The sequence below is a fragment of the Heterocephalus glaber genome, unplaced genomic scaffold (assembly GCF_053883595.1).
Source record: "Heterocephalus glaber isolate CG9 unplaced genomic scaffold, H.glaber_assembly_v1.0 deba00001556, whole genome shotgun sequence".
Lineage (NCBI taxonomy): Eukaryota > Metazoa > Chordata > Mammalia > Rodentia > Bathyergidae > Heterocephalus > Heterocephalus glaber.
Window position 1 is genome coordinate 1,697,452 of NW_028258347.1, and position 24,435 is coordinate 1,721,886.

General features: G+C 33.0%; 1 protein-coding gene across 49 annotated transcripts in view; it reads left to right on the top strand.

The window, feature by feature from the left end:
• Positions 1-24,435, top strand: part of Rims2 (regulating synaptic membrane exocytosis 2) — a 536,290-nt gene that overhangs the window by 277,057 nt on the left and 234,798 nt on the right. For 25 of the 49 annotated variants that reach the window (XM_087190771.1, XM_087190763.1, XM_087190777.1 and 22 more), the window contains 9 exons: positions 2,637-2,845; positions 4,296-4,415; positions 6,596-6,695; positions 7,202-7,325; positions 8,873-8,919; positions 12,742-12,854; positions 18,360-18,407; positions 21,832-21,962; positions 24,258-24,429. In XM_087190771.1, the coding sequence (XP_087046897.1) occupies positions 2,637-2,845; positions 4,296-4,415; positions 6,596-6,695; positions 7,202-7,325; positions 8,873-8,919; positions 12,742-12,854; positions 18,360-18,407; positions 21,832-21,962; positions 24,258-24,429 (1,064 nt within the window). Of the gene's footprint in view, positions 1-2,451; positions 2,520-2,636; positions 2,846-4,295; positions 4,416-6,595; positions 6,696-7,201; positions 7,326-8,872; positions 8,920-12,741; positions 12,855-18,359; positions 18,408-21,831; positions 21,963-24,257; positions 24,430-24,435 lie in introns of all 49 variants that reach the window. The other 24 variants (XM_021262794.2, XM_021262785.2, XM_021262787.2 and 21 more) reach the window with 3 other exon arrangements.

Sequence of the window (24,435 nt, forward strand, 5' to 3'; positions counted from 1 at the left end):
GTGGGGCCCAGTAATTTGCATTTCTAACATGTTTGCAGATGATGTTACTGATGTAATTTTTGGGATTTCACTTCCCAAACCATCCATCTACATAAATTTTTCCCCCCTTCTGTTTCTCAAATATTTTAATCTGATTTTAATTATAATCGTTCTATTTAAACTGCTCTTTCAACATCTTTTTTAGTCTTCATGTTGCCTAATCAAATGTATACTTTTCAGTTTATCCTATTTAATGTGTAGAAATCATTCAAAATAGCTGGTTGATCTTCCTGTTTGGGAAACACTCTTCTATTTGGAGTCTTTCCCTTATTTCTTCCTTCCGTTCATTCTCGGCATGCTCTTTCTTAGTCTCTCTCTCTGTCTTTTCTCAAATGAAATTCTGAATGTCCTGGTCACCCATTATGTACCCTCTGTTCCCAAATGATCTCCTTACTCCTATCTGTAGGTCAATAATTCCCAATTTATATCTCAAGATGAAAATTTATTTTATTTCATTTTGACTGATTACCTGTCCATGTGACTAATTTATAAACATTTCAAAGACCGTATATCCAAACCAACCACTGTTATTAACAAATGCTAAGATGCAAGTTTTTATCATTTGATATCCTGAAATTTATGAATCTTAGTGGCATCTTAAGTTCTATGAATTAGAGTAACCCCCCCCCGCCATGAAAAAGTGCTATTCCCCCAATCTTCTCTGTGTCATTCATCGTTTTTTCTTTCACTCAGTTGTCAACAGCCAGGAACCTAGGAGGTCACCTTGACACTCCAGTCTTTCTTAACACTGATTTTCACCCATAAAACATTTCCCAGTTTTCTTTGCTTACCATGTCTGTTGCTATCACCTTTGTTCAGGCTTTCATTGCCTTTTCAGGGATTGTTGCAAATGCCTTTTAACTTCTAGTTTTCTTCCAATTAGGTCTCTGTATAGTACTTAGATTTATCTTTTTTTTTTTTCGGGGGATCGAACTTGGTTCTTTGTGCTTTTGCAGCAGGTGGCGAAACCACTGAGCTAAATCCCCGGCCTGATTTTTTTAAAAAATGCAAATGAGGGTGGTGGGGGTGAAGGGCACATAGGTAATGGGGGAAAAATAAGAACTAAGATACATCATGTTCAGGTACAAACACCCAATGATAAATGTAAATGTATTGTATACCTAAAAGGTACCAATAAATATATAAATAAAAAAAAAGAAAGCATTCCCAGTAAAATGCAAATGAGATCATGTCACCATTTTGCTTAAAACATTTCAGTGATTGAAATTTGGCCTAAAACGCCTTTCTAAGTGTTGTCTGCTGTCCTGCTATCTGGTAGTATTGTTTAGCACTGTATTCTCCTTCATTCTTTTGGTTCAGACACACTGGGTCCCTCTGTTCCCTTACAAGGCCGTGTTTTACCTTTGCCTGGAATGCTCTTTCCTCTGCTTTGCATCTCCTATCTCCTTCCTTGTTCATTAGCCCATATCTTTCAGTTTTCATCTTAAACGTCATTACTTTAAAGGTGTTTGTTGACACTAAAATCTAAATTAGACCTTATTTGTTTTTGTTTTCTTCTTTATGGCGCTGATGATTTGTTGCATTTATCCTCACGGTGTTGTAAACATGTTTCATTGTTTTACCCTTTATACCAAGGCTTAGCACAGGACATAGTAAATGAAGGTGTTCAGTAGATATTTTTAAATGAATGAAAGTATGACTTGAATTTAAAAACATAAATGTGCATATATAGACTAAAAAGAAGTTCTTTTCAAATATCAAGTATTTAATTTGGAAAAAATTCATCAAATTTGGGAAGTGGGTTTTCATTCTTAGTTGGCAATTATACTAACAAAATTATTTTTTAAAATTTACTTTTTATAAGAGTGTAATTTCTGAAAAAGGTTGTTTCAAAGTAATATTAATGATGTTTAAATAAAATTAGTTTCATTTCTAAAATAATTGAATGAATCTCTTGTCATTTTTACAGAAAATTTATCCTTTGTGCAACCATATTTTTAACTACTCTAATTTTGGAGAATTCACCATTATAAGGAATATCATACAGCATTCAAGGAACATGTATTATTTGACTTTTAAAATAGCAGTTATTGCCAAGTCACTGTTTAATTTTTTAAATGTTTATTAGTCTTGGGAGAACAAACTCATGTCTTTAGGCCAGCATGGAAAAAAATATCATGAGAAGCAGATACATCTGATAGTCTTTTTCTACTCTTATTAGCCTTTTTTCTTCCTGCAGGACTTCTGCTGGTCTGCCTACGATACGTAACTCTTACAGTCCACGTTCTATGAATTCATTCATTTGGAATCTTAGCTTTCTCTTGGTGTATAAGATGAGTGTGACAAAGCTTTTGAAATGAGACAGGATCACAGAGTTCAGGATGCTGATAATGTCTGTCCTTTTCCCTCTGTCTCCTTTACTGCACTCTTTTGTCGGTCTGACTCTCACAGGAGACATGGATCACAACTGGTTGGACCATACGTCTTGGCATAGCAGTGAGGCATCCCCAATGTCTTTGGTGAGACATGTGGAGCCTTACTATTTAATTTCTGTTATCATTTTACTTTTCCTTTTTATTTACACCTTTGCATGTTTTCTTTTTTGTATCTTTTTTTTTTTTATCCCACACCTTTAGGGGACAGTCAAAAGGGAAAAAGAAAAATTAGTGAGCAGGCAGTTTTGTCGGACTCTAACACCAGGTCTGAGAGACAAAAGAAAATGATGTACTTTGGTGGCCACTCTTTGGAAGAGGATTTGGAATGGTCTGAGCCTCAGATTAAGGATTCTGGGGTAGATACCTGTAGTAGCACGACCCTTAACGAGGACCATAGCCATAGTGCTGAGGTACTGAGAGAGATTGTGGGGCCTGCCTTTTACCTGCTCATTTGGTCTTTGTTTGCTCTCTGTCACCCATTAAAACAGAACATAATAAAAGGACAGGGCATTTCAAGGGTCAATGTAGCATTTCTTAAGGTGCAGAAAAGAAAAACAAAACAAAAATCAAACAAACCAAAAAAGCTTGTTTGCTTTGCTATTTTTATTGTTTGGCAGCATACCAAAAAATAAATAACTGAAAATAAAATTTAGGAATAAAGGAATGTTTTGTCTGTGGTTGCATGCGATAACTTTGTAATGTTATTATAAACCACAAATAAGAAACACTATTTTGGATTGGCTTATTTGATTGCTTCTATAAATGTTCCTTGGGATGAAAATTAAGTTATTAGTAGTTTGAATCCCAGGCAAAAGGGAGAAAATTGGGTCTGTTTGTACAGAAAAAGTTGTTTTTCTTTTTTCCCTTTCACTGTCATTTTACTCTTTTGTTTTATTGTCATAGCATTTTAATGTAGTATTAATTAGTATTAGAGCCATTGTCATCTGCTTTGATATTTATTATTTTTGCTTTTAGTATAGTGAGGCTTTTGAAATCTTTTTACTGTGTAGATGTGATTGACTGGAACTTGTCTTTTTGCCTGCTAAATTTTGCATGAGAATATGCATGCTATTTTTTAGATAACTGAAACTACTATGATTACACAAATCATTTACTTTATGTAGCATATCATTTGTAATTGAATGGTGCCATTATTTATAAAGGCCTTGGTTCTACTTTGAGAAAAAATAAACTGTTAAGATTTTGAAGGTCATTTAACAGTGAACATTACTGACTTACCTAGTAAAGGCAATTTGCTAAATAAATCAAAGATCTGAAAGAATCAATGAGCTTCTATGAAGTGAGGAATGTGATCTGTCCTTCCTTCTGAATGAAGCTTGTCTCTCCCATGCAGACTCCATTGGAAAGTTTTGGGGGCTTGTGCATTCTTTTAGAATTTTAATCTAGAAACCTATTCAAGAAAGCCTCCATCATGGGTTTAGATTTTATGTTTTAATGATTTGACCTTTTAATTTTTATTGTAATAGTTTTTCAAAATCTTTCAGAAGTGTTTGAAGAAGAGTCTCATTTTTATGTGAGTTCAACAGCGTAGAATTTTAATCTTTTCTGCCTATGAATTTTTAATTAATCTTAATCATGGGTAGTTTGCATATATTTTCAAGATTTTTCTAATTTGGTTGATCTTTATAACTTCAGTGTTGTGTCAGAGGACTGGAGAATCTTGAGATTATAAAATTGAGGTTTTAAGAATATTGTAAGCTTTTTTGTTCAGTGTCTTGGAACATAAGCTGGTCTGTGTAATCATAACACTTTAGATTTCTGAGCTTTAGAGAGATTGGACAGTCAGAAGTCATTTGTCAAAAACATTAATTTTTCTTTTTTGTTGATGCAATATGTCAGCACCCTGTGACCTGGCAGCCATCTAAAGATGGAGATCGCTTAATTGGTCGTATTTTATTAAATAAGCGTCTAAAAGATGGAAGTGTACCTCGAGATTCTGGAGCAATGCTTGGCTTAAAGGTATGTAATAAAATTCATGAGATCGGGGCCAGGGATTTAGCTCAGTGGTTTCGCTGCCTGCTGTGCAAGCGCGAGGACCAGAGTTTGATCCCTGGAACCCGCCCCCCCCCAAAAAAATTCATGAGAGTCTGATTCTTTACTCCTTTGCAAATTTATCAGAAAAACAATGGATATAATAACTCTTTCTATTTATACTGATTTAGGCATTTTTCCTGTATCATGAATTTTCAACTACTGGCATTCAACATCCAGAACTTTTTATATTCCAGGTATTATTTAAGAAGCTGCCATTATTCCACAATCATATTTATGTATATAACTTAGAAGGCAATGATAATAACCTGATTAGAATAAATTTAAATCGTAACATGTGATCAAACTTATTTTACTTATACATCTTTTCCTCTAAATCTATACTATGTTTAAACTTTATCAAAATGATAGTTTTACTTAATTACTCAATATGCAAGCTTAGAAAATGTAATATGTGCATTACATAGGAATATAATTTTTGTATTAATGTAGTAAAATGTGTGTGTATGTGTGTAATTAGAGAATGCTGTTCTAAGTCTCAAAATCCAAAAATACTTAGGAGATTAAATGTTAATATTAATTCATATTTTATAAAATATAAGAAAATTATTTGGTAAATACAGCAAATAGAACTCTGGTTTTGCACATCTGTGGTCAATAAAAGCTGCAATGAGAACAAAATAAATGTTTTAGGGTTGAGCCATTGCCACAGAAGTTATACTGTACACTATGCTAAATAACAGATATTAGAAAATTTTGAGTCTAGGTGGGATCGGGCAACTAATATTTACTGGGTTGCTACCAGGTGACTGGGATTCATCTATGGATTTTGCATCTGTCATCGTATTCAGTGCTCACAGCAGATAAAAGACTAAGCTTACAGAGGTGCTGTAATCCCTCAGAATTGTTTAGGAGGGTGACAGTGGTGGGGTTGACACACAGGTCATCGAGTAGAGAGCTGAGGAAGTCTGAGCTTGAGCGCTCTCCTAGGGGTTCCCACCTCCATGGCATTGACAGCTAAGCTTCTCAACTTGCTTTGAGTTCCTCATCTGCACAGTGTGGATAATGTTTATTGAAGTTAAAATGAGATTAAATAAACCGGTAAACAAGCATTTAGTGTACTATATCATATACTATATAATTTCAGTTATAACAATTGCAGATAATACCATTGTTTATTATTGTTAAAGTTTGTCAAACCACAAAAGACTTCAAAAATATTTATATAAGGATGTAAGCCCATTTAAGACCACTACTCTTAGTTTTCAGAATCAAGCATAGAACTAACAGATATTAACTGAATTGCAACTGAGTGTAATTCACTATAATTATGGAATAAATTCATGGAATAAGATAAATCAGTGATTTTTAAATTCAGATGTTCATCAGTAAACGTAGAAGAGGAAGAAAACCGACTTATTTTAGCTAATAAATTCACTTGCCATTGTCTGATTCATCTGCTATGATGTTGATATATTGTTTGAATGGTAATGATCAGAAGCAAGGCATTAATTGTATAAGGGGCCAGTATCCTACAAGTATACATATGATTCCACAGCACTCTTCCTAATAGTTTTTCTCTTTCTAAAAGATATATTTTATAGAAATATAAAAATAGACAAATTGAGCTTCAAATGTTATAAAGTTTCCATTACTTCTGACGAGATTAAGTAAATTGTAATTCTCTAAGAGCCATCATCATTATGCATATTACTGTGTGTCTAAAATATTACTAAGTAGTGAAAATTTAGTAGTACATCATAATCACAGTAAAAGTGACAAATATTTTGTAATACTTAAAATTTAGAACTAGAAATGTTTATATAATGATGTAGCACTATAATAATGTGTTTTGGAAAATGATAGGAGTAAGAATTTTATATTTTAAGGACAAAAGTTGCAGATTGCTAAGTTGTTTATAAAGTATTCAACACTTTTAGCAACCAATTTAAATCGCACCATGTTTGAAATATGAAGAGATAGCTCTGAGGACTTGTATTCATTTCCTAATAGCAACATTACTTTATTTAAGACATGATTTTCAGTACATTAAATTACAGTTTTAGAAGCTGCAAATTGTTCTCAATGTTTTTTATTTGAATCTTCAACTGTGTTCATTTTAACAATACTTCTCCTCTTTTAAACAGGTTGTAGGAGGAAAGATGACTGAATCAGGTCGGCTTTGTGCATTTATTACCAAAGTAAAAAAGGGAAGTTTAGCTGATACTGTAGGACATCTTAGACCAGGTAGGTTTCTGTCATCATTTATTTACATTTAAGATACCAAAAAATTCCAACATAGTTTAGGAAACAAACTTCACAGATATGCATTATTGCCCAAAATGAGTCACTCCGTGTCACATAGTCAATTGCTACTAATAGAGAAATCTCTGAAGAGGATTCAATAAAGTGCTACTTATTAAGCTTTTTACAAAATAATGTTTAGATGGTGAAAATTTGAAGTAAACCAAGTGCTCAGTTGCATATATGTTGAGATATTGGTGATTGTCTACCATTACAATTTCTATTAAGAAATCAAATTAAGACAACTTTTTATGTAATGTTTTCCTCCTGACCATTGTCCTTTTGGGTAAAATGGTGCATATGCTATTCTGGTCATCAAATTTTATACCACTGGTTGTTCTCAGTATGTTTCTTAATTCATATTGGTGATTTTTATTCTCTGATATTCATTGATTGTTCTTATTTTGAGTGTATTTTATGGTTTGAGATTGTTCCTACTGACCTTATAGGTGATGAAGTGTTAGAATGGAGTGGAAGGCTATTGCAAGGAGCCACTTTTGAGGAAGTGTACAACATCATTCTTGAATCCAAACCGGAACCACAGGTGGAGCTCGTTGTTTCAAGACCTATTGGGTAGGTTGGGGTCAGGCTCTCTCTGTTTGTAAAGTTGACTGTGTACTGGTAAGCAAATGTCAGACTGCTTTATGTACCAAATACATCTCACCAAAGTTCATAACTTACAGAATATACAGTTAATTACAAAAGAAGAAGTATGTAAATGTTTTTTTAATTTTTATTGTCTTACCAGCTTAGCAGATGTAGCTTAGCTACAGTCATTAGTAAGGGAAGGGAGAGGCAATAGTAACAATTGCTTTTAAAATGAGTATCATACCATGAAGTATGATTTTTTACACCATAAAAATACCATCAGCTATAGTGTACAAATCTTATATATATTTTTCAAATGGAGATTTCAACCTAGGAAATAAAGAAGCAAAGGGCAGCTAATTGCCAGATATAGGAAAGTTTTTCAGGAAAAACAATTTTTTAAAGAATGGTAATTAAAAAGACCAGAAATAGGCAAACCATATTCAAGTATTCCGTAGGTTTTTAATTTGTTGCCCATAGATCAATTTGACACCTTCTAAAAGTTGGCAGTGTATATAACCCTTTCATATAAACTATGAGAACAGTTCATTAAATACCACAGTACAGTTTCTTATAATTATATTGTGTGCCAGTGTGAAAGATATACTTATATCAAAACAAAAGCAATGTAAACTGGCAGTGAATTATTAAATGAATATGAAGCCAAGAACATTTGAGGGTGAAGTTTACAAAAATTCTTTGATATATAATAATGCCTAGTTTTATTTCATTTAGGAAATGACTGGGTTGTATTATTTTGATGTCTTTATGCTGGAGAAAATGATTTAGATTGGTAGATTAGTTTTATTGAAATATTCCTTTCAAAGTAATGTATTTAGCACAATAAATTGTATTCTTTATTATTTTGTCTTTTTGTAGTTTTATAATATGGTAAGATGGCAATATATCAGCTTATTATACTAATCAAATCTATTTCTTGGTATTAAAGTATCTTCAAATCATATTTTTGTTTCATATCTTAAACAATTTATAGTATTTTATACTGTTCTGCAAATGACTCTAACTAGTACTGGCACCTCCCATCAAAAAGTGTTCTTGCTTTTGGTTTAAATATAGTTACAAGGGAAATTTGAAAGTTTCAATAAAAACTATGTTTGCTTTTTTCTCTGTGAAGTTATTTTAATTACAATGTGAATATTTAAATTTTTCTTTTGGTGATATTTTGTTTGAGTTTTAATATTATTGATTTAGAACAGAACGTAAAAACAAAGAATAGAACAGAATTAAAATATATCTATAAAACCATGTAGAATACCAAAATTTTTTAGAATGAGGCACATAGAAAATAAAGTACATGCTTTTATAAATCTACCACAAATGCATATGAATTTTAGTTTCTTTTACATAGTTGATGTTAGCCCAAAAGTTTTAGTAAAATGTGCTTGTTCCTTATTTATATATCCGCTATGCGCAGTTTGTTTTCATTTTATACTGTTGAATTACTGTATGTGCTGCTAATGATCAAAGCAACAGCTGCATTGTTGATACAGTTTCTTTTCCTGTCATTTCAGAGACATACCTAGGGTGCCCGATAGCACACATGCACAACTGGAGTCCAGTAAGTTTCATTTATTCTAGCAGGGTATGTTATTAATGTCATTCATCAAAGATCAAATGAAGCATCTTATCTATTAGTATGAAGAAATATAGTAAAGTTATTACTAAGTACACAATAAAGATGGATAATTTAGTACCATTTCATGTTACCATGAGAAAATATAAAGATTTTTAGAAACCATGCTATCTTTAATGTCAGTTTTTAGATGGCTTTATTAAGGTATCGTACATAAGCTACACACAGTTGGAGTACACAGGTAAGTTCTGACATCATCACAGCAGCAAATCACAGCACACTGGCACTCAACGTTTTCCTTGAGTTTTAAAATATACCACTTTGTATCCTCACTTTAAGTCAGAGGAAATGCTTGGGACAATCTATTGAGTTATTATACTTGTTCATATTTAAATTTTTGGAAGCAGAATAGGAGTTCTGATTTAACATCAAAGCAGTAATGGAAGAAGAGATATGTTTAACTGTCAAATGCATGATGCTTTTTATTACTTATTTTTGTATGTTATTTCAAATGTTAAATGATTTTCTTTCCCAATGAACGCTTTTTTAATTTTTTTAATTCTTAAGTTCTTGGGCCGGGGATTTAGCTCAGTGGTTTCGCCGCCTGCTGCACAAGCACAAGGACCCGAGTTCAATCCCTGGTACCAAAAAAAAAAAAAAAAAAAATTAAAATTCTTAAGTTCTTTTATTGGTACCTTTTAGGTATACAATACGTTTACCTTTATCATTGGGTGCTTGTACCTGTACATGATGTATCTTAGTTCTTATTTTTTCCCCATTACCTGTGCACCCTTCACCCCCTCCACCCTTCCCTATTTACATAGACATCATTTCTATTGGAAAGGAAAAAAAGGAAAGGAAAAATTATGAGAAAAGAAAAGAGAGGAACTGCTTTTTGATTAAGAGTAAAGTAAGAGATATTGGGAGAGAAGAGGAAGAGGGCTGCAATTTGAAGTCTGTTCTTCAGGATAGAGCAAGCTGAGAAAGAGTTGGAGCAAGAATTCGAGTGTGGCCTTGTAGAGCTGTCCAGACGCAGGGCCGGTGCGGGGCTCCGAGGCAGGAAAGGACGAGTCTGTCTGCGAGAGCCGGAAGGCCTTGGAGCTGCGCGGAGCTCGCAGGCCCAGAGGCTTGGAAGGAAATGAGGAGCTGTGGGCGGCCAGTCGCACAGCACAGGGCATAGGCTGTGATCCTGTCTGCGCTCTGACCTTTCCTCTGAGGGGCGTGGGGAGCTGCGGAGGGCGCTTTGAGGAGATGCTCACATTTTGAAATCTGGCTGCTACACCGAAAGTGGATTAACTGGAATCAGGCAAAAGTAGAAAGACCAACGACAGGACCACTTTAATAATCTACTGGCAAGACAAGGGTGACTCAGACCTTGGCGATAGAGGTGAAGTTGTTGAGCAGTGGTCCGGTTCTCTGTACACCTCGATAACTAAAGTATGTTACTGAAATTTGATGTGTTCTGGGCTGAGGATGCAGCCCAGTGGCAGATTGCTTGCTTTATTTGAATCACTGGGTTCAATCCCAGCACTGCCCCTGGCAAATAGGTTTTGTGCTTTCATATTTACATTTGTAAGTATAAATGTCTTTCAAGTTTCTACCATGTAGGTAAAGTCCTTTTGGACTGCCATGGCTCTGTACTTTAAAATACAGTCATATGACCTACTTGATTTAGTACCTTTGGCTAAGTGCTAAATAATTTTATCCAAAACTATGTCCATGATCACATAGAACCATAACATAATAATTGCTATTGTTACTATGCAATGTTACTATTACCCTCATTTCTCCCATTTTATTTAGTATTTGCCTCTGTGCTTGATGCTGCACTTACATTATCACAATTCTTATAACAAACTGGGGCAGGTGAAAATTTCACTCACTTGTATTAATATATCTCCCTGCCATTGGGAGCATTACAGAGCCCTTCATCATATTTAGCTATTTAAAGTCTATGAGCTACAATTCTAAAATTGTTCCTGAGAAGACAAGGGTCCTTTGTTAATTCTTTAATCTCTGAATCTGTGTTCCCAGTTCCTCAGTACATTTTCTTCTTACAGCTTTAACAGCCAGCTGTATGATCCCAAAAGCTGTATTCTAAAGAGTCCATCATTGTCACTTCATCCCTGGATATTCAGAGAATACATTTTGTTAAGCATATTCCTGCTACTTGCAGTTTTTGTTTTTCTTTTCAAGACAGGATCTCGCTGTGTAGTTCAGGGTGGCCTTAAACTCACTATGCAGCCCAGGCTCGCCTTGAACTCACAGCAATTCTCCTGCCTCGGCCTCCAAGGTGCTGGGTTTACAGACGTGCACCACGAAACCTAGCTTACTTGCAGCTTTATATTAAGAGACTATCTTATTTCTTACTACTGAAGGCATCATTCTGCTTCTAATTAATATGAAGGGTATTACCATCACTTCTGAACCCAAGCTTTGTAGTTTCCCCTTACTTTTATACAGTACTATCTGTAGAGGTGAATTTTATCACCTGTATCTCCAGTTAGGTGTACAGAACTATCGGATAATTTCTCACACTAGTCTCTACTCTGACATTTCATTCCATCTGTATCTCTAGTTACCTGCTTTACACTTCCCTTGAGTATCTCAGAAGTGTTAAAAGGTCACTGTTTCCAAACTAAGTTCTCTACTCATTCCCTAACGCAGTGTTCCAAATCCCACGAAACATCAACACTTTCTTTTCCAGAGACAACAGAAACATAAGACTTTCTTGACCCCACATCTAATTACTAGACTTGAAATCTTAATGCTTTCCATTGTCTTTCTTTTATCTTTCATATCTAATTAGCTTCTGAGTGCTTTGTGTGTATGTGTGTGTGTGTGTGTGTGTGTGTGCTGGGGATCCAACCCACAGCCTCAGGCGTGCTAGGCAAGCACTCTCCCACTGAGCTACATCCATCCCAGACCTGCGGTCTTCATTTTTTAATTTCACATTACCCTCTAATTCCTTCTTTTCATTACTTTTCCACAACTTTTACTATTACTATCTGATTGAATTCTTCTCGCTTTTAACTGTTTTCTGTTTCTTCTTTCCAGTCTACTCTTTAAATAGGTGATAAAGCTGTCTTTCTCAAAGCACAGTGTTCTTCTCTTACACATGAAAGCTTCGTGTGGGTACTTCACTAGTGCCAAATGCATTGTCCAAAATTTGAACCACACAATGCCACCTGTGTCCTATTAGCTCTATTCTACTCACTTTCTAACTTGTTTTTTCCTTTCATAGAAGTAAACTCATACTTTTTGGGTAAAAGTTCTGCTCCTTGTGCTATTCAGTATCTTTTTTCATAGCTCCTTTTTCCTTTCTGTAAGTCTAATTTATATTCTTCAACATATGGTTTTAAAAAAATCACTTCCTGGAAACATTCAATAGTTTCAGAGACTTTAGTACCTATGTTCTTAGCATTTAAAATTTAGACTTTATGGTGCTCTCTTGAGTTCTATTTTGGTTATCCTTTTATTTCTATTTTAAAAATTTTCTTACTATGTTATTGTAACATATGAGTATGGAGTTCATTGAAAGATGAAGTGACTCAGGCCTGAGGTAAAGGCCTGTCTCTAGTACAGTTGGCACAAAAATGATCCTGTGCTATGGACTGGTCTTCAGACAGCCCCAAACTTCACTGGTGCTTTAGAAAACAACAGCAGAACCTTGATGGGTATCACTGTGCCTAACAAAATGGCCTGTAGAATGGCCTGTTATAGACATTTGAAAGATGTATGCTAAGGGTTCTTAAATAGTTGTAAAGAGCCATTTCTATTGTTCTTTATGTATAATTATCATTTCAGGTTCTAGCTCATTTGAATCTCAGAAAATGGATCGTCCTTCTATTTCTGTTACCTCTCCCATGAGTCCTGGCATGCTGAGGGATGTTCCACAGTTCTTATCCGGACAGCTTTCAGTATGTAATCACTAAACTAATTTCTCTTTGGAATGTTAAATCATGTTTTTTAAAATATGGTACTAGTTTTTATAAAGCAAATTCTTCCTAGACTATAACTGTGCTTTTAACCATTAACTCTTTTACTCGTAATACTTTTAATTAATTGAAATTCAATTTTTATTATTTATCATATAGTGCTTTCTTTATTAGAGTTAGGTTTTCTAGAATTTGATGAGATTCAGATTTTGTGAGGATACCTAGACCCTTTTTTGCCTAAATAATTTTTCCAAAATTTAAGGTCATGGCTTTTGATCTACATTTAAAATGATTATGAATTGTCATTTATTTATTTATTTATTTTGGTACTGGGGATCGAAGGTCATTGATTCTGAAGAGAATACAAATGTTGCAGTATATAAAGATTGTATATAAAATAAAAGTAAATATGTATATATTATTCTGTGCTTTTCAACCTTAAGGAAATTTGAGATGAATTTCGTAGTAATATTGTACTTTGACTATTGCTCTGAAATATAAAGATTCTGGAGATGCTTTTGTCAACAGACAAAACAACGAGAAGATGTAGGTTCCTGAATATACTAGGCAATTTCAGGTTAAGTGACCCCTGATTTGAATATTTTAAAATAGCAGCTAAAATTTTAATTATTCATATTATATTATGACCATATTAGAAGAACTTTGCAGATGTAGGTCCTCATTTTAATTCAATTTTTCAGTTTAATTTCCTTATTACAGAATTTTAATATATTAATGTATTTAAATTTATTCAGTTATTTTAATTGCCAGCAGTGGTGATGATTATAAAACTTGAAATTTCTTGATCATTAAAGAACTATTTAGGTTTCCAGAATCCAGACATTGAATCTTTGTAGAAAAATGTTACAGTTAAAATAATCTATCTGGGCTCCTATTTTAAGACCAATAGAAACAGATTTCTGTTAAATCAGTTAAGAAATACCTCTTTTCATTTTTAGGAGGATCTATGTTTGATTTTTCTGAAGTATTTTCATTAATTAAAAGGAGATGTAGGAAGTTTAAGCAAAATTAAGATATTGGAATTTATTTAAGAAGTTATTCGATGTCTTCTCTGAACTATTTTAAACACAAATTTGACAGTAACAGAAATGTTATGCAAGAAAGATGATGCAATGCTATGAGATTGTGAATGTCTCACTAAAATAAATCTTTCCTTTATTATTTTCTTTTTCTTCCTTTTTCATAGAGTGAACTTTTTGTTGAGAATAATGGTATTTTCTCCATTCTCTACAATAAATAGCATCTTTTTATTTATTCTCCTACATATATCAACAGCACATATATTTTCATCTATAGTTGCAAATTTATGTGTTTTCTTTTACCATCTTAGGAAAGACTAATAAAGTTTAGCTACTTTCAACTGTAATTTTGTTTAGATAAGTTATCTTTAAATACCATTCAGGGCTGTGGGTTTTGCTGATGCTGGTATATGCTCTCTGTGCGTGCATGTTGGCTTGAGTTGGTGGAGGGAATGAAATTAGATTTGCATAATAGGTACCACTTTATTATCTCAAATTCCAGGGTCCTATACACATTGGACAAGGAGTGAAAATGAGGAGCAGAGGCAGGATTTTAGATTTCAAATTCTACTGTTTTTCCCCATGGCTTAAAATTAATACAGATAAGACTGCTAAATATTTGGAGGCAAAATAAAATTAAATTTTTACTTCTGAATATACATATAATGATGTAAAACTATAACCTTTAGATTTATAGATGATGCTGGTTTAAAATCCATGAAATTATAATTTACTATATATACCATTTTCTCATTTTTGTATGGCTTGGAAGGTATATGTTCTGGTCAGGTATTAGTGAATGTTTAACAGCATATGTTTTGAAATTATATACACATACACATCTCATCTATATAAAACATAATGTTTGTACAGATAGTGCATGTTTATTGTAGGAAGTCTAGAAAGTATGGAAAATAAAGAGTAAAAATAAAGAGTAAAATCTGCCTATTCACATACACATTAAATTTGTAAAAGACTGAAATAAATCTGTAGATACTGTTTTGCTAGGGCAAAGTTAGTTTGTCAGGGTAACTTTCTAGGAATAAAATTACAATATGGATGGCAAAGTAAAAATTAAAGATTATTAATGTCTAGCCCCCAATTTCTCTACAATTTTTTTTACCAAATTAAACTTCAATCATATGTTTAAGAAATATATGTTGTCATTGCCCTGAAGTACTACTAGTACTACTAACTAGGAATTTAAATGAATAAGAGAATAATTTTATTCTCACATGACTGATTAATTTTATTCTCACATGACTGATTAATTTTATTCTCGTTCTTTGCATCTAGGAAAGCATATGTCCTGGGTATATTTCTTTTTGTACATATAACTCTTATCTCTACTGGCCTGGAGATAGTTTTGTTTGCTACAGTGATGTAGGGGTTGAAAAAAATATGTCCAAGCATAGCACCCCTTGGCAAACCTCTTGGAAGTCACAGGGCAATAATACTTTCCCATGTTTTTCCATTTTATCTTTGGACATTTTTGCTTTTGGTGGGATTTCTTTTGGGCTATACCTCACTTGCGAAATCATCATGGCTAATGCCTGAAACAAAGGCAATTTGTGTAGTATGTGAACTGACCTGCATAAGATACTCACGTCAGTTCATGGAATGATATTTTTTGAAGTAAAAAATATACATAGAATACAAATTTATTTACATTTTTATACCCAGTTTATTTTCTGTCTTGTGCTTGAATTGTGTGGTTGCTTATTCTGGGGCATAACCATGAAAATGCATGGATGTATTTGCTGAGGATACCAGTCTCAGCTCAGGTTATGGAACCTGGACTGTATGCTGGCCTTTTCAGGGACAACACTCCCTTATTCTGAGTACACATTTTCAAAACTGGGTCCTAGTAGTTAGCCTTTTCTGTATTAGAAGATTAGCTTGCAGTTTTTATTTTTTTTAGATTAATTTACATGATTTGGCTAGTTTTTTTGATAGGCTGTTACAATAAAATATGACTTTTGACTTTTTTTGAAGGAAAGGTTAAGAATTCTTTTTTCTATAGGAACTCGTTACAAAACTGATTTTATTAACAGTTACTTTTAACTTTGTACTGTATAGTCTGTGATTGACTTATGGTTGCAAAATTTCCCCGATTTACTTCATCTGAATGTTATTTCTGAAATTTTAAAGTAAATATTCATTTTGTATGCCCATTTAAATGGAATAAGTAACTCAAGAATAGGTGCGTGTCTTTTATAAGCTCCTTAAAATCTCTAGAGCTTTTAAAATGATTCTAACAAAAGTTTTTTCTTTGAACTTTACACTTTTATACTTCATTGCCATAACAAATCTAGACATGTTACATGAAAGACATGACCTAAAGATAGTAGTATAGAGAATAGTAGGAAGTGATATTAAAATGCAAAATAGATTGGGGTTTACAAGTTCAAATTCTTCATTTGTGTGAAGCCTGAGCTGTTTCAAATATTATCTGATCATTTATGCTTAAAATATTTGACTTAGTAACTAATTACCAATTACAGTGAGGCACATATTAATCATTTCGCCATTTTTGTATGAAGACTCTAGAGTCCATAAAGATAGAAAACAGCTTAGTGGTTGCCAAGGGACAGCAAGACGGCAGAGTGGTCTAAAACAAAACAGGTGGGAGGGCAGAAAAATAGAATTTATTTCTAGAGTGTGTTATTCATCACTTTCTTCAGCATGTCTAATCTCTGAATTTCATACACCATTTCTCCCATTTGCTAAAGAGTTACCTACCCAGGGTTATTTAGTCAGACATCAGTACCACTCCACATCTGAGCTTTTCTTCCCCTGAGCATCTCCAGACAAAAAGGAAGATAGCTTAGATGTGAAACTTCCTTGTTTCTTGGAGAGAAAGATGACTCATAATTGTGTAAGAGTCTGTCTTGAAGTATGCTTTCTTTTTTGTTTTAGATGTATATCTAAAATAGTGTCTGTCCTGTGATAGTTTAATTTGACAGCAGTCTGTCTAGCGCTCATTATCTGTTTCCTTATAGCAGTGGAAAGACAGACAGAAGACTTAACTATTTATGAGACTATTTAGAGACAGGAGACACATGGGAGGAATGGGAGGAATCTTGGTGGGGGAGAGGAAATCCACTTTGAAATCCATTCTCAAACCAGAGCTTTGTTTCTAATTTTGTTCTTGATTTGGTTGCTGGTACCCCCTAATTCTTATTATTGTGGTATTTTTTTAAAACAAAGTAAAAAAAGTTAGAAAAGAAATTTGATTTTATTCAGAGAATTTGAAAATACTGTAGAGTGATATAATCAGGACTGGGCTCTGCTTCCTATCTTTTCATCATTTTGCCTTTTGAATGTTGGGAAGTGTTTCGAGACCATATATGTCTTTGTTTCCTTATCTTCGACTTGGGGAAAATGGAGATCCTTCCCATAGTTGTTGGGAATATCATGAGGCTAAAATCTTGCGATAACCCGTCAAAGGCTTGGGGAAATATAACAAACTATACAAATAAAAAATAGTAAGTTATTGTCATTGACGGGCATGTTTAGCCGTAAACAGCATTATCTAAAGTGGTAAAAAAAAAAATGTCTGGAAATGGTGTTCAGTGAATCCAGGACATCCCAGCACACTTCTATCTTAATGTGCTTATTTGTTAAAAAAAATTCTAAAGCCTACATAGCTGAGTTTTTTTTTTTACTTTGGTTAAACTTAGGTCATCATTTTGGAGAAGTCACAAATTACTTCCATAGATGGCTTTTCATTAATAATTGTTCAATACCTTCTCATCTAGCTTTTTTTGTACTATTCTTTATTATGTACAGTTGGCTTTCTCATATCTGTGGGTTTCCTATCCATAGGTTCAGCCAAGCTTGGATCAGAGGTGTTTGGAAAACAACTGTCTGTACTAAACATAGATGTTCTTGGCCTTGCCATTCCTTATCCCTAAACTACACAGCCTAACCATCCTTTATACAGTATTTATCTTGTTAGATATTGTCAGTCATCTAGAGAAGATTAAAAGCATGAGGGAGAATGTGTGTTCATTATATGTCAGTTTGACACCATTTTAGATAAAAGACTTGAACATGCATGGATTTTGGTTTTTGTGGGGGTCCTGGAACCAGTGGCCTCCATGGATAACAGTATTTAAGGGTAAAATCTGAAATTTCTTATTCTTTCAGAATATACAAACCGAATTTATTATTTTACATTAATTTTTAATTACTGTTCTGTTAACTACATTAAAATCTGATAAAAGAGTTTAATATTTTGTATAGTTTTTATGTATTTTAGCATTTGGCAATATTAATTTTTTCCTTATAATGAATTATTTAATTTAAGTAAGTATTGTCTTAAGGAAATATTGTATTTAAGGGATAGTTCTATGTGTTTATTTTTACTTTTGGTCTTTTAGTTCCAGCGTGTTGTCCTTTTTGGTTTTGTTTTATTGCTTTTTTCTTTAATTTTGCTTACCAGAGCCAAAGCCTTAGTAGAAGAACACCGCCTTTTGTTCCTAGGGTTCAGGTAAAGGCCTTGTCTGCCTGATAGAAACTAAAGTTGTGTTTTATCCCTTATCTGTATGTTTTTGGAAAATGCGTAGTAGGTAAACTTTTTGATATGTTGCTCCAAACCATGTTATTTGACTTTCAAGTCATTTGATGAGCCAGCTTGTATAATTCTGCATGGGGATTAGAATACTGAATAAAAATTTAAAGAGACAATCTTTATTAGTGATTATATATGATAAAATCCTAAAATGTATAAGTTTCAAAGTGGCATTTAATGTAGTGTAAAGTCAACTTATATAAGTATTGTGTACAGAAATAGCTAATTATACTGCTAATATTTTTCTTTATTACACTAAGCTTGCTGTCTCTTTAAATCATTCATATACCACTTAACCTCTACATTTTCTTGCATTTTCCAAGCACTAACTCCTTGAGGAGATTGGCAAATATATTTGTACCTTATTTAAAATAAGAATTTCATGCATGTGGCATATAAGGGTCCACTTTTGAAAGCATGTTACTTTGTAAGAACAAAATCACAATCTAAGTAAAATGCTGGGTTAATTTTGTTTACATTTATTTAATTTTCCTCTGATCCTTGGGTACAAGTTGTTTGCCTCTTTTCATTAGCAAACCTTTACATGGTAACATAATGTCAATATAGTGTTTCTAAAAGTAGTATTATGCCTTCCTTGCTTTGCTGCATGTTTTTAAAGATTTGCTGGTTTTGAATAATACTTATTTTGTTTAAATTGTAGAAGTCAATATTCTAGTTAACATTATACAATATCAAATATTTATATACACTGTTCAGGTCTACTATGAAAATTCAAAATGATTACATAGTAAAGTTGAGATGATAGTCATATTAAAAAATTAAAATGATTCCAAGATTTTATTAAAGGAATGAATTGAACACAAAGTTGGTCAGGACTATAACTGTAATATTGTTTGCAATATTGTGGAGGATCAACAGCTATATTTTAAACATTAATTTTTAAGCACATATAAGAAATTTAAGATAATGATAAAATAACCTAACTAATAAAATATGATGCTAACTGAATAAACATTAAAAACTTTAATGCAAGTCTTGTTACAAAAACAGAAATTAGGGCTATTAAATACCTACCTTAAGGTAGTTTACAAAAAGGTATAATTTTAATCAAAGAATCAATAAAATTAAAATATATTTGTTTCCTATCTAAATTATTTTATCCTTCATATATCTGGAAAGTATAATTAACTCTAAAGTACTATTGCAAAACCATGAGAGCTAGATACCTAATGTTTGCTTGTTTCAAAAATGGATATTAGTAAGTGATATCTTTTGGTTTTCTATGGCATAAGGAAAGAATATTCTTTTTCTGACTTTTTAAATATATATCTCAAATGAACAACTAGTGATTTTAACTCAGCAAAAACATGCCTCTGAAGATGTCAAGTGCTAAGTTTCAACTTCTCAAAAAGTTCTCATGGAAATCAATAAGCTCAAATAATACTAATCTTAGTCTCATAACAAGAATAACAATAATAATGACTTCTTTGTTTTTAAATGGTAAAGATTTTGGAAAAACATTTTTAACCTTTCAGAATCTTTTTTTATGAGGTGACTAGTATTTATTGAGAAAGATTCTTTATTTCTGGAAAAAATAAAGCTATAAGCTTTTTATTATTGGTGAAAATAAAGAATATCATATATAAATCTGATCTCACACATTTAGAGGCATGGTGACACAATTTGCAGTGTCTTTCATTTCATGTACAATGAGACACCTCACATTCTTTCTTTGTTTTCTTCATGTGGCTTTTGCCAGAAGCCTATTTTATCCATCCCCTTTCACTCCCTTATCCTCGTCTGTGTCTTTATTCTAATACTGTTAGGCAAGCAAGTATTGGGGCATTTTGCTCTCAAATATTGGATCCTTTTTTCTTCAGGTTGTTGATTCCTTGATCCCTTGATCTAAAGCAGTGTTTATCCAATTTTAATAGACATGAGAATATCCTAGAGGACTTTTTACCATTCATATTTCAACCCAAGCATGGTAGCATACACCTGTAATCTCAACATTCTGGGAGGCTGAAGCAGAAGCAAATTCGAGCTCAGCCTGGGCAACTTTGTGACACCCTGTCTGAAAAATAAAAGAATAAAAATAGGACTGAGGATGCAGCTCAGAGTGAAGGCCCTGGATTTAATCCCCACTACTAAATAAATAAATACATAAATTCCAGTGCCATTCTGATTGAGTAGGTGAAAGAATTCTGCAGCTAATACTGCTGCAGGAGATATGTTTATCTCAGTTTGAGAAACTTTTTAGGATCTGTTTTTGAACATAGCAGCTCTACGAGAAAAGCTTTTTGTTATATAATAGCAACATAATAACTACACTAAACATAAAGAACACACAGCACAAAGACTAGTAATTATAATCTTTATAATTAAAATATTTCTTATTCTTGTTCTAATAAGAAGGCTAATTTCTTTTAGTAAAAAAGCAAATAAATGATCTTTGCTTTTGAATTGTGAGCCCACTCTGTATCTAGAGTTGCTCAGATTCTCATTATCTAGTATGTGAGTGAGGCTCTCAGCAAAGCAATGGTGGAATTGGAATTGGAATTGGAACAATGTTTCAGATACAACCAGAAAGTTGTTTTTTACCTGTAATTCTCAAGTTGCAAATTTCTGGTTTCATTTAAGTTCCAAGGTAGTGATCAGATGTGTGCTGAGTTCTGAACCAGGATACACATCAGAGCCGTGACTATCCCCGATCTCTATGCAGTGCCAGCAGTAGCGGGGTGGGGAGGTGGGAAGTGAGCACGGGGCAGGGTGGCTGTCAAGTCAGATGAGTTCAGCAGCTGGACGCGAGGTTCCAGTCCTTAATTAGGGCACAGTAAGTTACTCACATCTTCTCATCTCAGACTAGAAAACGAAGTCTTACTATGGGAAGGATGTGATACATTGGCTTCCCAAGAGACTATGTCTGAGTCGGAAAAAATTAAAAAGATGAATTGATTAAAATTCTGAATGTGAACTGAAGAAATCTATTGACTAATACTACTAGTAAATCATCTTGTGATCTTTGAAAGGTCTTTTGATATATCATAAAACATTTATTGAAAATTCCCTATCAATAACATGTAAATAAGTTACTACCTACCCAACTCTGAACTCATGAGGGGAAACAAAATGAATTGAAGTGATTCAGGGCTAAGGGAAGATATAGAGCAATAATTGTGCTTAAAGACCTTAATGATGATAGTGTTATTATTATGTGCATGTTATGTGCATAATCACATTAGAATAATAAAAAGCCTAGGTGATTTATCAATGAAACCAAAATATCTGAGTTAGTTCTTTTATTCATAGAAATTATTAGTATATTTTTACATGTATTGGTAGTAAATGTTTACGCTGATAAGTGATTATTTTTGCTTTTCAGATAAAACTATGGTTTGACAAGGTTGGTCACCAATTAATAGTTACAATTTTGGGAGCAAAGGACCTTCCTTCCAGGGAAGATGGGAGGCCAAGGAATCCTTATGTTAAAATTTACTTTCTTCCAGATAGAAGGTATGGATGCAAACCAGAAATAAATGTCCTTTAGAATAAGTGGGAAAATGTTAATAGCAATAGGTGTTTCAATTCTTGTAATTCATTGTCTGTATCACACTAGTCAGGTACTTGTGAAGTTTAACATAAACTTAATCTCATTTTGAGGAATCAAAATAATGACAATCAAAATATGGGATTGTTTTCAAACTTATATTAAGTGTTGTATATTGTTTTTAATATTTTAAGCATGTGTGTATGACTTCTTAAATATGTTTTTATCTATAAAATCATTAACATTTATTCCCCTTTATATAAAATTTTTAATACAAAATATAGAATCAAAAAATTGGTAAGGGTGCTAAAAAGTGTTTATATTGCTCTTCAGTTTTTACCTTCTCTTATCAAAATACTGTTTTACTCTATTCTACAAAATTAAAAACTGTATTTTGTGTTTCATTACCCCTAGGAAACTGTAGCGTTGGGCTTCAAATTCCCCTCTTCAAGCCCTTACTGTATTAAGTTCATGATGAGTAGGCCCGCTGAGATGTAATTACGTGCTTTGAGTTTTGAGGAGCTGCAGAAGTTATCTAGTCCACTTTCTGTGCAATATTGAAATCCCTCTTAAAATAAGTCATTCTTTATCTGAGAACATTTTTTTAGTTCTTAAAGAAAGTTGATGGCTTATTCTGTTTCCCTTCAGATTTTGTTATAAATCATTCTTAAATTAGTAGATGTCTGTTACATGTCTTGGCCTTTTGGGAAGGAACTGTGTCCCTTAACGGGATCTCAGAACTCGTTCTTTCAAGGATGAGACATAAGTAAATGCTGAATAAATAGTTACAGTTTTAGAAAAAACAGGGAGAGAACGCGATCCTAAGTCATTGTCCTTGGTATGACAAGCTGAGTACCCTTTATCCAAAATGCTGGGGACGGGGTGTTTCAAATTTCAGATTTTCTTTCAAACTTCGGAATAGTTACATGTACTGTACTTATTTTGAGAGTGGACACAAATGTAAACACAAAGTTTATGTATGTTTCTTACGGAACACACACTTTTATCTCCTGAAGATAATTCTGTACAATATTTTTAATAATTTGGTATGGAATTGTCCACAGTGGCATAATTTAAGAACTCAGAAAGTTGCAAATTTTGGACCATTTTGGATTTCACGTGTTTGGATTAACAATGCTCAACCTTTGCTTTGCTCCTATTATTTAATTAGTTATTATACATAGTATCACTTCTTTTCCATGTACACAGAGAAAAAAAATCTATATGGGTTTGCAATGTCATTTTCCTACAACTGGCCTCAAAATTAGAAGTGGTACATGATATGTCATCTTTTTTTCCAGTTGTCTTAACAAAATTCATTATCAGTATATTTAAAGAAGCTTTCTGCCACATTAAATAAAGTGCTCAGGAAACGTCCAGTATCTCTTGATTACTCAAGTCAAATCTATCTTCGGCACTGAAAGTTTTGAAAGATGTGTCTTTATTTCAAAGACAACTTAGCCCTTCTTTATTCCCCTCCTTCTGTTTCCCAGCCATGGTAGCTCTCTGTGGCTGTGACAGAATGCCAGAGATAAACACCTTGATAGGAAAGGGTTCATTTTTGTCTCACAGTTTTGGAGGTTTGGTTCCTTGGTAGAGACATGCAGTCAAAATAAGTGTGAAAGACTCTGACCTGGAAGTTCCATCCATCTCCATACTTTCACTGCATTTCCAGCTCACCTTAGAGGGGCACCCTTAAAAGAAATAATGTTCAGTAATTTTAGAGACTTGATATATGTCAAAGAAGCAAACAGTCTTTCTCATGGGCAAAAAGGTGTATAAGATGTGTTACAATTGCTTATTACCTAAAGTATAAAGATAGGAAATTACTATCATTATAATTTACTCATCTTTTTTTGCAGTAAATCTTTAGTAGTTTAAATAAATAATGTGAATATTACAGATTAATTATTATTTTGAAGGTTTCCATAAGGGTAATATGTAAAAAAATTTTATAGTTAAGATCCATCTTGTCTTTTTAGATTTTGAGAAAGATTAAGTTTTCAATTATCTGTCACTGGAGAAGTTTAAGATTTATTGTACTACTGCTTGCCTTGGATCATACTTATAAAGCATGATACAATTATACATCTTGTAAATTTTAAGTTGTTATTTCCAATAACAACTTAAAATACAATATTTGCAATGTATGATAAATACGTGATAAAGTTTTACCTGACTTCTGACAAATTTTAAATTAATATATTTTAAGACAAAATTCAAAATTTAATATAATTTCCTATGTTCTTTCTTTTCCTCAGTGATAAAAACAAGAGGAGAACAAAAACAGTAAAGAAAACATTGGAACCTAAATGGAACCAAACATTCATTTATTCTCCAGTCCACCGAAGAGAATTTCGAGAACGAATGCTGGAAATTACTCTTTGGGATCAAGCTAGAGTTCGAGAGGAAGAAAGTGAATTTTTAGGAGAGGTACCA